Here is a 17,773-nt window from a genome sequence, read left to right as displayed (position 1 = left end):
CCAAATACTTATAAACCTTTTGTGTTTTTTTTGTATTAGTTTTTCCTGTCTCTTTTTATGTGGTGTTTATTCTCAGGTGTACTGACAGTGCTCACTAAACACCAGCACTATCTCTGATTATCCAGCAGGGGGAAGAAGATCCATACAGTTCTCTAGTCCAACAATCCAGTTCTGACCCGTTGAGTTATGGACTCTACAGAACCTCTGAAGAAGTTCTGCTGTGGTATCCGAAACCTTTAGATTTTACAGCAGATCATTTACGTCCTGTAAATTGTGAGCTGGGCGGAGCCTTCATGAGCATCAGTATGAACATTACTATCATCCATTTTTCCTGCTTCAACACATTTATCAACTTCAAAAAACTGACTGTTCACTCGCTGCCTAATATATCCTCAATGATCTTCACTTTAGCTGCAGTGGTTTTAATGTTTTGGCTGTATTGCTTCTTGTCATTGCTCCTAAAAAGAGGAGGTGATGAAATTAAAGCTCTGGGATAGAGGATGCTGTCCAAATCTGCATGCCTACTGAATGAGTGATACACACACACACACACACACACACACACACACACACATACACACAGTGTGTAGGAGTGTAGGTGCATTAATGTTCACACCCACATCAGTAGCTTAAGGCGTAAGAAAGCTGAATGTGTGGAAATACAGGCTGATACATGTAACAGATATGAAGAACAAAGAACCACTGTATGGACAAAAGTATTGGGACACCTGCTCTTTCCCTGTATATCCTGAAATCAGGGGTATTAAAGGATTTATACTGCTTTTGTTGGAGTAACTGTCTCTACTGTACTGGCTAGAAGACTTTCTACTCGATTCTGGACTCACATTGCTGTAACTTTTTAGTATTAATATTAGTATTAGGAAACTGATAAAAAAAAACAATAGAAAACCTCTGGAATATAATCAAGAGGAAGATGGATGATCACAAGCCATCAAACCACCAAACTGAACTGCTTAAATTTTTACACCAGGAGTAAAGCAGCATAAAGTTATCCAAAAGCAGTGTGTAAGACTGGTGGAGGAGAACATGATGCCAAGATGCATGAAAAAAAAAACTGTGATTAAAAACCACCAGGGTTAATCCAGCAAATATTGATTATTTCTGAACTATTAAAACTTTATGAATATGAACTTGTTTCCTTTGCATTTTTTGAGGAAACGCTCTGCATCTTTTTTGTCATTTCAGCCTTTTCTCATTTTTCTATCATAAACAGGAAAATCAGAGAAACTGATCATTTTAAAATAAGTATCTTGTTTATTTATACTACACAAAATAAAATAAAATTAACCTATTGTAAAAAGGAAAAACCTTTAAAAAAGCAGATTGTTTAAGTGTTGGCACTTAACCTGTGTTTAACTAAACTCAAATAAACACTCAAGTCTCATGTATAAACCTAGCTCAATTACTTTGTACCGCATGAATTGTCATTTTATTATAGGTTTAACTGGCAAATCCTGTTGTAACTATATATTCTTCTTATATATTACCTGTATAATTTTTTTTATATAAATTTAACTATATAAGTTTCAAACAATTAATAACAAGAATCATTTCAGGTTTTTTTTTTTTTACAAATTTATTTAAAAAAAACATTAGTTGTGGAAAAAAACAACAAATATGAACATTTCTATACATGAACACAACTTTCATACCATCCAGCAGCGACTCTGATTCTGATACAGCTGATTCTCTATAAAGCCTAACAGAAGCTCCAGGCTCCCAACAATTAAACACAATCAACAACTAAATCATTAGTATTATTACTATATAATAACTTATAGAACATACAGAGCAGTGTTACACAACAGACCATAAAGGAGATTATAGACAGTAAATTTGTAATAATCAAAAACCTGATATTTATATTTATTGTGATTGTAGGAGGTTCTTTTTAATAATAATAACAGGGCAGCATTTTTGGCTATTTTCTATCTGATATTATGCCCCCTAATTTTGAGGATTTCTATTTAAGCATTACATTAAAAAATGTTATATTTAATAAGAAATGTAACAGAACATCCAAATTGTAATTGCAGAAATAGAAACAGAAAATATATTTTAAAAATATGCTTTTTAACTTTCAAATGATGAATAAAATTCATAACATTTGTGCTTTTCTGAACCTTTAACTTATAAAATCTATATTTTCATTCATACAAATCAATCAGTTCATGTCCTCCAAACCTTTAGATTTTTATAATTGTCTGTTTTAAATTTCAAAATGCAGAATTTAAGTCGATTCCTGTTACTTTTTTCCAATATTTGATAATGACGAAATATAATAACAGAAAATTGAAGTGTTTAAATAAACTCCAGCAGCAGTTGTGTATTTACCTGTGATCACTCTGAGAGCTCAGGTGTCAGGTGTGTAGCATGAGGGGCGGGTCTTAGCCGTGGATTAAGGTGAGTTTGAGACTAAATTGCAGCTAATTTATGAATCACCATCAGAAATTCTTCAGTCTAGACTGTGTAATACAGTGGGTTTAGAGTGAAATAGATCAGCCACTAAACCCTAAAACATAATTTAAGTCCTGCTTAAATTTTTATAAACATTTCCTAACCTTTAAACCTTTATTTCCGCCTCTGCGGCGCCCCCTCAGGTTCAGCTGTGCTATAGGCGAGGATTATGTTTCCGTCAATCGATAATACCGCCCTCCCCCTGCTGATGACATCCAATCATATGCATCTCACCGCTATCAGAGGCACACTGCTGCTGCAGCTTAGCCAATCAGCTCTCCCTCCTGCCCCTCCTCTAAACCCATACATCACCCAGTGCCCTTCCCAAACTGCTCCTCTCATATTTTTTAGCATTTTTAAAATTTGAGATAAAATCAGGGGGTTTATTAGTGCCCCTTTAAGTGATTTGTCGCCTGCTAGCGTGAACATGCTATGGGTAAGGATCACTATTCAGTAACTACATGCAAAATAATGCAAAATCTCTGATTGTTCCAGATTTATATCATTAAGAAACAAATAAATCCCCTGGATCTTCTGGTGGTCCGGTGGAGTTTAAGAGAGTTTAAAAAAGGTTAGAGAAGAACAGTTTCTGGCCTGTAGTGTGTCAGTGTTTCTTCGTAGTGCTCTGTTCTACTGTTTAGTATTCCACGCTATCTCGTCGTTAGCATTCCCTTTAACTTAACCTTTAACCACCTCGCACCTCGCACTTCATTCACCGTCCAATCAGTGTAAGACGTCCTTGCTGTCCCTTTCTTCCGCCCAATCAGAGCGTTCCGCTGTTGCTGTATGACGGATTCCTCAGCCCCTCGCCATCCATAGTCGTGCTCTTCCCGCACGACTTCCGTTTCCATAGTAACAGCGCAGCCAATAAGAGCAGTACCAGGAAGCCGACGCACCCAGCGATGACCCCGGCCCTGAGGGCAGCCTGGCTGGGCTGCAGAGGCTCAAAGCGAGAGCAGGACTTCTCGGTCTCCACGCTGAAGCCGGCGTCGTTAACAGCGACCACGCACACCCGGGACCCGGTCTTCAGTCCCTGCAGCGTCCCGTTCCGAGATAACTCCCCGAAAATGGAGCCGAGACCGTGCCCGTCCTCCGTCACCAGCTTATAGTGCGTAACAGTGGACAGCGGGGCGCACCAGTGGACCTCCACCGCTCCAGACTCCCCCTGCCGGAGCTCACGCAGCTCTGGAGGTTCCGGGAGCTGGTCCGGGCCGGTGAGCCCAGGACAGTAGCACTTGGTCTGGGCCGAGAGCACGGCGCAGGGAACCTTTGGTACCACGCAGGGGTCGTACTCGCACTCCTGCGGCGAGAACTGTGCGGTGGTTAACCTGGGGACGCCAGGTTTAACAGGCGGCTCAGAGGTTTTTTCATCGTAGTCGTCCTCAACCTCAACGTAGAGGACACGCGTTTTTGTCACCGGAGGTTGGGACGCCGAGGGGCTCACCGAAGCCGCCCAGAGGATGCCCACCAAGGAGGACATCAGGAAGAGGAAGACATTTGACATGAGAAGCATCTTGAATCTGAGAAACAGAAGAAGAGAAGAAGATATTAAAAGGTCTAATCTTTTAACTTTTCAAGGGGCTGGTTTGTTTTCACACACAAGAAATCTAAACCATCCAAACCATGGATTGAATTGATCGACCATGGATCGAACTCCAAGCATCTTATTTCTGCATGAAATTCCACTAAAGCTTCGCCAATTCACTTTTTGTATTGTTTCTATTGGATACAAACACTCAAAACAATGAAGATTAGCTCCATCTTCATGCAAGCAAGAGTGAGACAATCGTTTATCACCTTGCTATTACTGTATATGCGTTCCAATGTGTTTTATTGGAATATACTGATGAAATAAAAATGAAGCGCATGACCGCAGACGCAGTACAGGGAGCAGATAGCTTCTACAGCTGCAGAGGAACTGACCAGAGAAGAGTCCACTTGAAGAAAAGCTCAGACCACTGATTTCAGGAGAACCAGAGATCATTAATCTGGATCTCTACCAGATTTCACACTTTCACCAAACTCACAGAGTAAGCAAACACTACTGACTCCGGAAAAAAGGCTGGCGTGAAAATGCACTAAATTAATAACTGGCCCTTAATAAAAGATCTGATCCAAAAAGTGTTTCAAAGAGAAAATTTGTGAAGGATTACGCTGTTCTGAACGATCTGTTCAGTTCTGACTGATTTTTTTCTGTATTGGGGGAGTGTGAATGCTTTGGAACGCTCCAGTGATCCATTCACTTCCCCACAGCATGATATTTAATTATCTTCTACCAGCCCAACACCAAGGCGAGTGTGTGTGTGTGTGTGTGAGGGGTGGTTAGGCCCTGCTGTGATGTGAGATCAGAGGAAAGGACTGAGATACTAAGATATAATATAGTAGTATAAAGCAGAATTTTTAGAAGGTTCTTTACATCCACAGAATCATCACCCATCACTCCCAGAACCCTCTGTAGCTCCTTTTTTATAAGAGTGTGTATTAAACACATAGGGTGAATTTCCTCATTACGATTAATTGTATTTATTATATTATTTTATTTTGACTAGCACTAAAATGCCCAATTTGTTGAGTTTTTGCAGGTTAAATGTATTAATTCTTTCAAAATTTATTTAGAAGCATTTCAGCATCTCAGTTCACCTTAGTAAATAAATCTAAAGTGTAGGTCAGACCTGCTCAGACCAAGAACCAATCCATCCATCACCAGACCATCAAATGACGACGACAGAGAACTGATCCAGTGCTGCTCAGAGCTGAACACTGATTTACTAACAGCCATCTGTTTCCATAGATGGAGCTACACGTCCAGTAAAGTAAACACAGGGTCTATTCTTAATCCCAGCAGCACTCAGGCCAGCGCCTCGTGAGATACTCCATCCTGGAACCCCCTCAGGCTCCGGGCCAGACGCTTTCTGTGGGAACCTGGACACAAACCAGCTCCTCACCCCCTTTATTCACTGATCACCAATCCCAAAAACTCAAAAAACTCAAAAACCCAATGTCTGAGCTCACACTCATCTATTCCTCTTTAAGATGGTCGACCTAAAAAGGTCCAAAAGCCCTATCCGGACCTGATAATGGGGTCATTTATCCTCTTTCTCAGACGTCCTCTGAGAAAATTACAGGCTGAATTATCTACTGTTTTACTCCGGTAATTTTAGTCCCGTCCGGACGCACATCTCTGAGTTTCGTCTCCTCACATTTATTAAAATAGATATTAAATAGTTACACTATGGACACGTTTCCACAGAGATCCACGTTAAAAACACAACAGCGAGTGGAAATGGAGGAGCTACTGATCGCTGCGATGTCATGTGACCGATCCTAAAAAAAGCCTAAAAACTCACTGATCCTCCTATTTTGTTCAACTGCAGTCCGGATGCAGGAGTTTTATCACTAGAAGAGTAGAAGTGTGAAATATTTTACACAGATGTTCCCCTGAGATACTAAACCCGTTCAGATAGAGCCTAAGACACTAAAACAGCAGCATCTTCCTGTTCAAACCTGAACCTCAAACATCTCAGACCCTGTTCTGGAGGTCTGGAGCTGCAGTGCACCCAGATCAGTACGTACCTGTAGAAACGAGCTTCACGTGGTTCTGATCCTCCAGCTCGACACGAAGAGCTTCCAGAGCTTCTGTCTGGGTTCTGATCTGTCTCTCTCTGAGCAGCACTTGTCCTCCACCTTCCTCTTTTCTTCCCACTGAAAGAGAAGTGTCCCCTCCCTCCATCCTTCCCACCCTCCTCCCTCTTTCTTTCTGTCTCTCACCACTCCAGCCTCCTCCATGCATGCCTGACTCCCAGCTACTACTACTGCCCCCACTCTCTCTCTCTCTCTCTTTCTCTCTCTCTCACTATTTCACCGTCTCTCTCTTTCTGTTTTGTAAACTCTCCTTTATTCTCTCTGTTACTCTTTTACTCTCTACCTTTCACCTACTCTCCTTCTCCCTCTCTCTCTCTTTCTCTCACTCTTTTAGATCTTAAATCTCTCCATGTGGCCCTCTCCTTTCTTCTCTCTCTCTCACTCCTTCGGATTGGTAATCTCTTATTTATTCACTCTCTCACTTTTTCACCCACTCTCTCTCTCTCTCTCTCTCTCTCTCTCTCTCTCTCTCTCTCTCATCCTCTTTCTCTCTTACTCTCACTCTTTTGGTGTTTTTTGCTCTCTCCATGTGCTTCTCTCCTTTATTCTCTCTCACTCTTTCACCCGCTCTTTCTCTCTCTCTCTCTCTCTCTCCTTTATTCTCTCTCACTCTTTCACCCGCTCTCTCTCTCTCTCTCTCTCTCTCTCCTTTATTCTCTCTGGTTCTCAGGCTGGCAGCTGTGGGGTGAGGAGAGTAGGGCTGTGAATGTTAATTTCTCTCTGTAGTGAAAACAAGCTCAAACACATCAGGTGTGTGAGAGTGTGTGAGAGTGTGTGTTTGTGTGTGTGTGTGAGAGTGTGTGTGTGTGTGTGTGGGGGGTGTGTGTTTACACAGTGTTTACACAGTTTGTAAAGTTTTTCTGTGTAGATTCACAGTAACAGAGAGGACAGTCCCTTCATTTCTGCTTCTTCTGTACACAGTTCAGTTCAGTTCTGTCTCAATCTGCAGCTACTGTATATAGAGAATACTGGAGTTATTATGGGATGGATTATCACAGGAGGGACATTAGGAGCCTCTACAACTCTCTACATGCATTACACACTTATTCTGTATGTGTGGATCAATAAATATGACCCTAAATATCCGAATAAATGTATAATCATTTATTGTTCCTTTTGAATAGCATCACAAACCCACACTTCCTTCTGGATAAAACTAATTGTTTATGATGAGTGTGAGTTTTATGTAGTATGTATGATAAGATAAGATTGTTTTGTGGACGATATATTGTCCCAGAAATTATTGTGATACTCGATATTTTTTTACATTTTAAGACTATTAAATGCCACTGACATAATGATAACAGAATAGCATAAAATCAGTTATACACTTTTTACAGACAACATATTTTGAATTAATCGTTTATCATAATTACTTAGGGAACTATATACTCATTTGTTCACCTATTTTAGTCCACACTGTGTGTACGGTATGTTATGAAAACACAAATACAAATAAACACAATAGATGATATCATGATTATTAGTTACAAGCCTAGTAGAATGTATTGGATATAATATTACATATACTGTAGGTATTTACACATATATTTATAATATAATACTGTATGTAACACATTATTATTACATAGATAGATATATGTATACTTATAACATGTATATGTAATCAACATGTGACACATTGTTACATGCACACATCATTAGTGCATACTGGTATTTATATACATATATAAAATAATAATTACAGGGAATAAAACAGGCGTGTGTGAACATGACTGTGATAAAACTGTTGTTAAATCAGTGTCTGATTTTAATTATTAGCATCAGTTGTTTTGTGTGAAACCTTAGCTTCAGAATGTGTGTATATGTGTGTGTGTCTACATGTGTGTGTGTGTGTATTCAGCGTGTGTTTATTTCTATAGACCCCCATGGTGGCATTCCTCCAGTGGAGGGCTGGAGGAGTGTGTGTTGTAAAGTGCAGTCGAGTCTGAACACGATAAACACAGAAAATCAGCCCCGATCTGCACTGACATCAGACCTGTGTCTCATTACCTGTATGTGGGCGGGGCTTTACTCACCTGTGGGTTACTCAGAGCTCTGACACGCCCCGCCCGGCTGAAGACTCACTCTCTGTTTTGACTACCCTCTCCTGTAGAGATAACAGCCTGCACAGACGCAGACGCCAGCATCGGGGTTAAAGGGCGCGGCTTCGCCCTCGTTTCCCGTCAGCGGCGCTGCTGAGACTCGTACCGGTCCGGACCGGGCCTTTCAGAACCGCCGGAGCACAGCGAGACCCGCACTTCAAATAAACCCAGTAATGAGATAAGAACAGCAGCGCTGCTGGTGCTGTTTTCTTTAGTTGTGTAATCCGTCAGGCTGCTGTCTTTTGTTCAGAACGCAGATGTTCCAGCTTTCATAATAAATAACTCGTCTTAGCTCTGCGCTTTCAACCCGATTTCAGGGTTTCTAGGGTTCAAAAACCTTTAATTTTTATAGTTACACATAATTTCTGATCTGCTATCATCTTAAACCTCCACTAGATAGGATTAAGACTTTGTGCTCGTGAGCTCCCCCTACAGTTGTAGAGTGTAATAAATGTTTCAGGCGGGTTAGTTTCTCTTTCTCGTTTTCTGGCTTTCACAGACATATTCGGTCTCTTTCCAGCTTCTGCCAGAGTGTCTGTATGTTAGTTTGTAAAGAATGAACCAGGAGTCCTTGTAGAACTGTTAGAACTAAAGGTCGGAAAGCAGGTCGCAGTTCTCGCGAGCGTTGGTCGCGGCCGAAAACTTACAAAGTCTGGTTTGAGCTCAGAGGAGCACAGACACGAGAGCACCGCTATTCCTCCTATTACACCTCAATGCAGTGCTGCAGTGAGTTTCAAGCTGTAATTTTACTTCTTTAAAAAAATCAAAAATCAAGGAAATCCTACCTAGTGCTGCTTTAACCTCACCCAAATTAACAATTACAGGATGCCAATCGTTCTGTATTTACGGTTGCACTTTTGCCAGAACATCTCAGTGAATTGGGGCGTGGCTTATTTTAGTATACTGTTGTGATGTTGTTTGATTGATTGTTTATTTAACATACACTATAAATATTATATATGGCGTTTTAAAGTACATATCATACTTCTAATGGATTGAATACATTTGTTAAAAGAAAAGTTTTATTATGTATGTATATGTATATACACATTTCCTAGGTTCAAAATGTTTGCAGTGGGCCACTGAGTGGTCCAGCGGTCCAAAGTGCTGGATCACTGGTTTAAATCCCGGTCAAGCAGCTTGCCATCAGCTGCTGGAGCCCTGAGAGAGAACAATTGTCCTTGCTCTCTCTGGGTGGGTACAGTAGATGGTGCTCTCTCTTTTTTCCCACATCACTCCTAGGGTGATGTGGATCAGCACAAGGCAGCTAAGTGGGGAAAAAACATTATGTTTCTTTCTATGAATTTTGTGTCAGATTTTAGAATTGCCCACGGGGGACTAAATACATAATATGATATTTTATATAACTATATAAAAGGATTTTATAGAAGAATATAGTTATAAAGGTCTTTCATACTAAAGAATACATCCAAGTACCGGCCGGTCCATGTGAATCTGGTGGTCCTGAAGTCAATAGATGATTAGTGTGAGTCAGACCCAGCGTGGGTCGGGGTTTTTACGGGGAATGTGTGTGTGTGTGTGCGTGTGTGTGTGTGTGTGTGTGGGACAGATGGGATTAATTGTAACTAGTTAAACACACCGGGGTGTACGGAGGTGTGTGTGTGAGAACAGACAAAACATACGTTCCCACATACCTCCTACACTCATTCACACTTATTCACACTTATTCACACTTATTCACACTTATTCACAGTTATTTACACTTATTCACACTTATTCACACTTATTCACACTTATTTACACTTATTTACACTTATTCACACTTATTCACACTTATTCACACTTATTCACACTTATTCACACTTATTCACAGTTATTTACACTTATTCACACTTATTCACACTTATTCACACTTATTTACACTTATTTACACTTATTCACACTTATTCACACTTATTCACACTTATTCACACTTATTTACACTTATTCACACTTATTCACACTTATTCACACTTATTTACACTTATTTACACTTATTCACACTTATTCACACTTATTCACACTTATTTACACTTATTCACACTTATTCACACTTATTCACACTTATTCACACTTATTCACACTTATTTACACTTATTCACACTTATTCACACTTATTCACACTTATTCACAGTTATTTACACTTATTCACACTTATTTACACTTATTCACACTTATTCACACTTATTCACACTCATTCACACTTATTCACACTTATTCACACTTATTTACACTTATTCACACTTATTCACACTTATTCACACTTATTCACACTTATTCACAGTTATTTACACTTATTCACACTTATTCACACTTATTCACACTTATTTACACTTATTTACACTTATTCACACTTATTCACACTTATTCACACTTATTCACACTTATTCACAGTTATTTACACTTATTCACACTTATTCACACTTATTCACACTTATTTACACTTATTTACACTTATTCACACTTATTCACACTTATTCACACTTATTTACACTTATTCACACTTATTCACACTTATTTACACTTATTCACACTTATTCACACTTATTCACACTTATTTACACTTATTCACACTTATTCACACTTATTTACACTTATTCACACTTATTCACACTTATTTACACTTATTCATACTTATTCACACTTATTCACACTTATTCACACTTATTTACACTTATTCACACTTATTTACACTTATTCACACTTATTCACACTTATTTACACTTAATTCTATAAAAATAACTCACCCCAAGAGCTACATATATGGTAGATTTAACTGACTGCGTATTATTTATTATGTTTATATTGTAGATTATCCATACTGAACATTTTCGTGTTTCGTGATGTTCATGTTTATATTAGTGTGTAATAAAGAGCATTCCTCAGATTATAGCTGTATAATATATGATAAGAAGCTGTCGTATATATCATATATTCATTTTTTAACATATAGTACATTCACATATGAGGACAACATATTGGGACAGCTGTTCTTATTTAAAGTTTCTTCTGAAATAAGGAATAATAAAAGTGTTTATTCTGCTTTTTCAGTAACTTCTCTCTATTACCTGTCTACCCCCGTCTTAAAACACTGATAAACCTCATTCTATCTAAAGACGCTGCTCTTTCTCTCCTCCTGTGGATTACATAACGTCTCACTTCCCCAGCCTGTCTCTCTCTCTCTCCCTCTCCCTGTCTCTCCATCTCTCTCTTCTTCTCTCTCAGGATTAAAAGAATCCGAGCAGCAGGAAATAAGCTGACGGCCTCTTGACCTTCCTGACCTTTGCTCTGCTGACACTCTCCAGCTCTCTATTTTAAGCAGAGAAAATAAAAATGAAAGGATTAAAACAAACAATTTTAACTTCATATGGTTCAGCTCTCCTCTGACCATGCCAAATTATATTTCATTTTATTAAAAACCTCTGTTAAACAAAAGTCCATACAAAAGTTAAAGGAAAAAGTTAATCACTCCAAAAAATATGAATATAACACAAACTTCCCAGGTCTCACAGAAGTTGCGGAAGTCTAATTGTCTGCCTGTTCTCTACAAAGAGTCTATAAGTCAGCCAATCAGTTTTTAGTGTGGGTGGGAAGTGTTTTTTTTCCCCTCCTGGATGGGATGCGTTCAGGAGCGTCATGGCTCCCATCAAAACTCATTTCACCTCAGACTACTCTAAAGTATATCCCTGTCAGGTAAAAAAAAAAACAATGAAAGTCTTTCCACGCTGCCTATAAGGGACTAGATAATTGCAAAAGAAATGTTGAGGTGAGTTAATGTGATATATATATCACTGACCAAGCCCCAGAGTCCAGACCTCAACATCATTTAATATGTTTAAATAGATTTGGCTGATAGGAACATAACTGGGATGGGAAAATGCATCAAACCTTTAAGACTACTACATAAAAAGGTATGAAAAATGTTCTTGTAGATTTCAGAACACACCCACCACCATGTTTAACAGATGAAGTGGTATAGTTTGGATCTTTGATGAGCCAGATGGTTGCTATGATGTTGCTAAGTGAATACTAAATGTGCGCTACAGTGTTGCAAGTTAACAGCCTTATAGTGTTCTTTAATGATTGCTAGGTGGTTGCTAGGTGGTTGGCAGTTCTTATAAAATCCCAGGTGGTTGCTGTGGTACTCCAAATAGGTTTTTTGGAATATACTACTGTACTTTATTATTGTGACATAATAATGGGGGTAAAACTGTTGTACTCGACTCATTATTATAGGAAAAAATCAGAAAAAATCCATTGTTACTAAAATAACTCTGTGTTCATACAGACTGAGATTCAGTTACAGTCAGTTTTTCCCATTAGAATTATTAGTATTAGTAAGAGCTCCACCCACACCTCTCTATTCACAGTCTCAGTTCTGATGATGATTAAAGCAGACGTGTCTGAATGACTGACTGACGGTAAAGCTGGACTTATGATCATATGATCAGATTTCATCAGTTTTTCTTTTCTGAAGCTCTGAGTCACAATGTCTGAATTATCCTTTATTACCTCAACCCCTGACTTACAAGCCAAATCATTAAAACCCCCAATAGTGCACCATGCAGCGTGATTTAGGGCGTATCAGTGTCTTTGCTATCGTAACATCTGGAAAAGTACATCTTGTGCGACTCGAAACAAGCAAAAGGCATGTAATAAATAATTATCTTGAGTGTGGTTAGTTAATTTTGGGCGTAATGTGAAATAAACCAATCAGAGTGTCTCTTGCTCATCATTCTCTTTAAGAGTAGATCAGGTGAGCTCTGTCTTTGGTGGATTGCTATTGTAACGGTGCAGCTACCTGGACGTGTTCAACAAACTCTTCTCAGCAGAGGAAACTGAGCTGCTGGTTGACGCTGTGAAGGAGCTCCAGCAGCTCATTTACGGGAACAGCAATGTTATTTTATTTACTATTCTGTTTATTGTTGATGTAAAAGTTGGGTTTGTGCTGCTGTGTGTTCATGTGTGTGTAATAAGTGGGGGTGTACGCTCGGCTCGGCACAGCGCCTGTGTTACCGAGATAGCGATGAACGTCTGACTGTTGGCATCTGTCTAGGTTGTATTCAGTCAGTGGAGCTCCTGTGTTTTCTGTTACCAAGATAAACAAGCAAAACTCCAGAAATGTACCTGAACACACCTCATTTCCAGAACACCACGCCCATCAGTGTAGATATATTCAGAAGATCTGCTGCTGTTTAAACCAGACAGCAGGAAAATAGGAGTGAAAATAGACTGTTGGTGGGGGGTAAGATAGCGATGAGCGTTGTTAAACAGTAGTTGCTGCTTTTTTTCATGCTGTTAAGCTCCAGCTCGTCCCAAATCACCAAAGTCAAGTCAGCACCAAAAAATGCACTGAGAACCCCTTGAGATAATAAATCGGTTATATTAATATTTATATTAATGCATATTTCTCATATAACACTCTGGGTTATATTCAGATATTTTGGTTTTGATGACTAAAACTGAAAAATTGCTTGTTTGAAATGGAAAACCCCGTTCAGACAGAGGTTCTGTTTTTATTTCTTGCATTAGATACTGTTCTGTGGTGGTATCGTTTTCCTGCTCTGGTCTGACCCCATGCCCACGTACAGCTGCCGTGGGAAGTTGGCATGAGCTCAGCATGGGCATGAACGTCATGGAAATATTGGGCTTTAATAGATATTTTTCCAAAGCAGATAGTTGATGATTATTATGGTTTACAGCCAATGAAAACCCAAAAATCAGTGTCTAAATCAGGAAATTAAAATATTATATAAAGACCAATTGGTACTTTTGGCAGCATGGGCAGTGTGCCAAGTCCTGCTGGAAAATGAAATCAGCATCTCCATAAAAGAAGTGGAAAACACTGAACTGACTTTGGACTTGATAAAACACAGTGGATCAACAGCAGCTACACTTTCCAAACAGTTAGACTGATAATTTTTCTTTTTTTAAACAAACGTTTTATCTCTCTAGTTGTCTTCATTATTCCATTCATCACTTCCACTGGCAGCTAAACAGCCCTAGAGCAGGATGCTCCCACCACCATGCTTAACAGTTGGTACAAAGCTGTTGGTGTAGAATGCTTCACATGTCTGTTTTATTAAATAATGAATGTTTTCTCCAAAAATAATTTTTTTATTCTTATTTTAAGTTTATTTAAATGTGTTAATATTGTTTAAAAAGCTCAAAACTGTAATTACATTCATGTTCAAAATGAGTGTATGTATTTTTTAATGGACTTAAGAGCATCTTGTGTTAAGATTAATTGATGTTTGTTGTTGAACCGTCGCTAAGATGCTTCAGGGAATCCCAGCCCTGATCAGTGTCAAAAATGAACCTACATATAAATTTCTTGGACGTCCTAGTTTCAGTAACAGTGTGTGTAACTACCTCCACCATGTTTGGAAGCTGTACTTTACTCTGAGGGTCTTAGTTACAGTAACTAACAGTGTGTAAAACTACCTCCACCATGTTTGGAAGCTGTACTTTAGCCTGGCTAGCTCTCACTGTGGTGCTTTATTACGCCACCTAGAGGAGATTCTAATAATAAAGGAGTAAAAAGGAGTAAATACTGAATTTTTAAAACACAATTCAGTGGTGAAACACACCAACAGTTAAAATAATAAGTACTATTTCAGGGGAAATCTGTAGAAATCTTGTGCAGATCTGATCCAGCTCTACAGTAGGTGTTGAAACTTGTCTGATGACGTATGTCTAGGTTTTGTTTCTGCAATCTGGCTGCGTGGGTTTCCCCGGCTGCAGGCGTCGCTGGCTGCATGACTGCTGCATTACTGCGCTCTCTGGGGCAGAGTGGGGGTGTATCTGAGTATCTGATTTAAAAATACCTCCCTGTGAAAACGGTGGGAGAACCGAGAACATCTGGAAACCATCTGCCCTGTCCTTTCACTCTTTCACTACATCACACACTACTATAGTGAAAGTGTGGGTTCTATATTACAACCTACCTCAACTGATATTAAAGAAACTGTACTTGGGGTGTTTTATAAGGACACAAAATGTAATGTACTAAAATGCTGTCACAATTTAGCCAATTAAATAACCAGAAACTGCACTAGAGTGAAATTATTTGAAACTATTATAAAATATTATAGTAAAAGTGTGTGGACTGTATACAAGGAGTTTTTAGTCATTTAATGGCATAATTCATAAATTACAATTCTTTTTTTTTTATTTCTAATATTTTTCACATTTTCTCCACAATTTACACAGCCAACTACCCAACCCACTCATTAAGACTCCGCTAAGACTCCGCCTATAAATTAGAATAATAACAAAGATTTTTGGGTTTAATTTGGAAGATGGTGAAATTTGACTTTATTACACCTTATAAACAGATTGTTTTTAAAAAAAAGTTAATTTGAAATAGCATATATCTTTACTTCACAAGTTCAAAACAGACAAAATAATTGGTAAAAATATAATTGGTTAATTATGCCATGAAATATTTTTAAAGTATTCAATTACATTAAATTAAATTAAATTAAACGTTCCTATTCAAATACTCATATCATATTTATGCTCCATATGTATATCACATTCTTACTTAATTAAAAGTTCAGAAACTGTACTATAACTGTAAGGTTAGAGCTGTTATGCTCCAGTAATTTCTCTGCTGTAACTTATTTACTCAAATTCATACTGTAAACTTCCTGTTTCTGTTCTGTTTTAGTAAAGCGGTGGCGCCCCCTAGTGTTTAAGAGGAGGAACTGACACCACACCAGCACAAACTCAACTCAAAAATGTTTTTAGTAAATATAAAAAAAGTGTAAAAACACTTTTACACTTCAGTCTAGTCCTAGACTAAATTTCCCTTTCAGTGGAAAAGGGATGACCAAACCGACCTGGCAGCAGGGTGTAAAGAAAATTTTTGATTATTCAATAACTGAGCTGTCCACTCAGTAATAAGGTATTTGTATTTATTTTTACTATTTTTGTGTTTATAACATAGTTTTATTTATTCATATATAGTTAAATTTTTATTATTTTTATTATCTATGATTTTTCTTCACATATGATTTTATGATTCTTACTAAAAAAATTATCTGATTTGTTTTATATCCTACTTTACAATATCTTATATATTTTATTAAAATGCTGGGTCTTTTTATTTATTTATTCTTTTTCCTTTGACAGTCCCTTCCCTGTGTATTTGCTTGGCTACATTGTAAATAAAGGCCACCCTCAATGTACTCAGAGTTTAAATAAAGGTTGATTGATTGATTTGATTGACTGATTGATTGATTACTGTGTTAACTCATTAATGTTGTCAATAAATAAATTTATAAAAAAAATAAACAGACAGATTGGGGTCTGTTAAACAACAGTTTCTAAAAAGTGACAGTATCACATACAGCAACAAATTCTATTGGCTTATAATGTCTGTAAATTATCCTATAGGCGCAGTAAGGCGCGTCACAGTGAAACTAGAGTAGAAATGGTAATCTAGGAAATTGTATTTGTGATCAGAACTGTAAGAGTCATTAATACAGGATTCTAAGATAATAACAATAATAATATAATAATAATGCTGCACTTATAACTGCATAATATAGAGATTGTTTAAAATAATACAAATAAGATAACATCCACCAAATTAAATAGAATAGAATAGAATAGAATAGAAAAAGCCTCTTGATATCTTTCTGCCGGACAGCGCTCTCCAGTAACAGCGGAATAGGGCGATCTGGCGAGCCAATCACATTGCAGAATGGGCGGGGCTTGCATGGATTAAGGCGAGTGGGCGGGGTTGGTGTCTGCTTTCTGATCCCGGGAGTAAATCCTGGAAAAATCCTGCGCCGGTGTCCTGTCAGTTTGTGTTACCTTGTCAAAAAGTGCTACCATAGGGTCTGTTTAAAGGTAAAGCTGCCTTTTACTGAAACATTTCTGCTCCATGCATGCAATATAAAAATGTAAAAGGTTGTAGCTATAAAGTATGGAAGCCCATTTCCGCCACCTGAAGAAAAAAAAACGTCCTCAACTAAGTCATAATTATGAGATAGAAAAGTCATAATTATGAGATAGTAAGTCATAATTATGAGATAGTAAGTCATAATTATGAGATACTAAGTCATAATTATGAGATAGTAAGTCATAATTATGAGATAAAAAAAGTCATAATTATGAGATAGTAAGTCATAATTATGAGATAGAAAAGTCATAATTATGGGATAGTAAGTCATAATTATGAGATACTAAGTCATAATTATGAGATAGTAAGTTATAATTATGAGATAAAAAAGTCATAATTATGAGATAGTAAGTCATATTTATGAGATAAAAAGTCATCTCATAATTATGACTTTTCTATCTCATAATTATGACTTAGTTGAGGACGTTTTTTTTCTTCAGGTGGCGGAAATGGGCTTCCATAATAAAGTACTAAAGTAAGTTGATTAAAATAAAAGTAAGGTAAAAAGAAAGTAACCCAGATAAGAAATCATTTTAAACATAGTTTATAAAAACTGTCTCTTCAGCTGACTTTTAAAATGCAGTGCACAGAATTCCATTTAATCCACAGAATGCTCAAAAAAAAAACAGTGGGAGTG

General features: G+C 37.9%; 1 protein-coding gene across 1 annotated transcript; it reads right to left on the bottom strand.

Moving 5' to 3' along the window:
* Window positions 1–1,584: 1,584 nt before the first annotated feature.
* si:ch1073-303k11.2 (LRRN4 C-terminal-like protein) lies at window positions 1,585–6,226 on the bottom strand. Its single transcript, XM_007260318.4, has 2 exons — window positions 6,052–6,226; window positions 1,585–3,998 (listed from the first exon to the last, which is right to left on the bottom strand). Exon 2 carries the CDS (start codon window positions 3,989–3,991, stop codon window positions 3,242–3,244), a length of 750 nt encoding a protein of 249 aa, XP_007260380.3. The 5' UTR covers window positions 3,992–3,998; window positions 6,052–6,226; the 3' UTR covers window positions 1,585–3,241.
* Between the last annotated feature and the right edge of the window lie 11,547 nt (window positions 6,227–17,773).

This window comes from Astyanax mexicanus, chromosome 19, assembly GCF_023375975.1.
Source record: "Astyanax mexicanus isolate ESR-SI-001 chromosome 19, AstMex3_surface, whole genome shotgun sequence".
Taxonomy (NCBI): domain Eukaryota; kingdom Metazoa; phylum Chordata; class Actinopteri; order Characiformes; family Acestrorhamphidae; genus Astyanax; species Astyanax mexicanus.
Note: the sequence above shows the minus strand (reverse complement) of the source record. Positions and strands in the feature narration are given on the sequence as shown.

Bases quoted from the DNA above. Each gene is read 5' to 3' on its own strand.
- si:ch1073-303k11.2 (XM_007260318.4), bottom strand. From the start codon at position 3,991: ATGCTTCTCATGTCAAATGTCTTCCTCTTCCTGATGTCCTCCTTGGTG.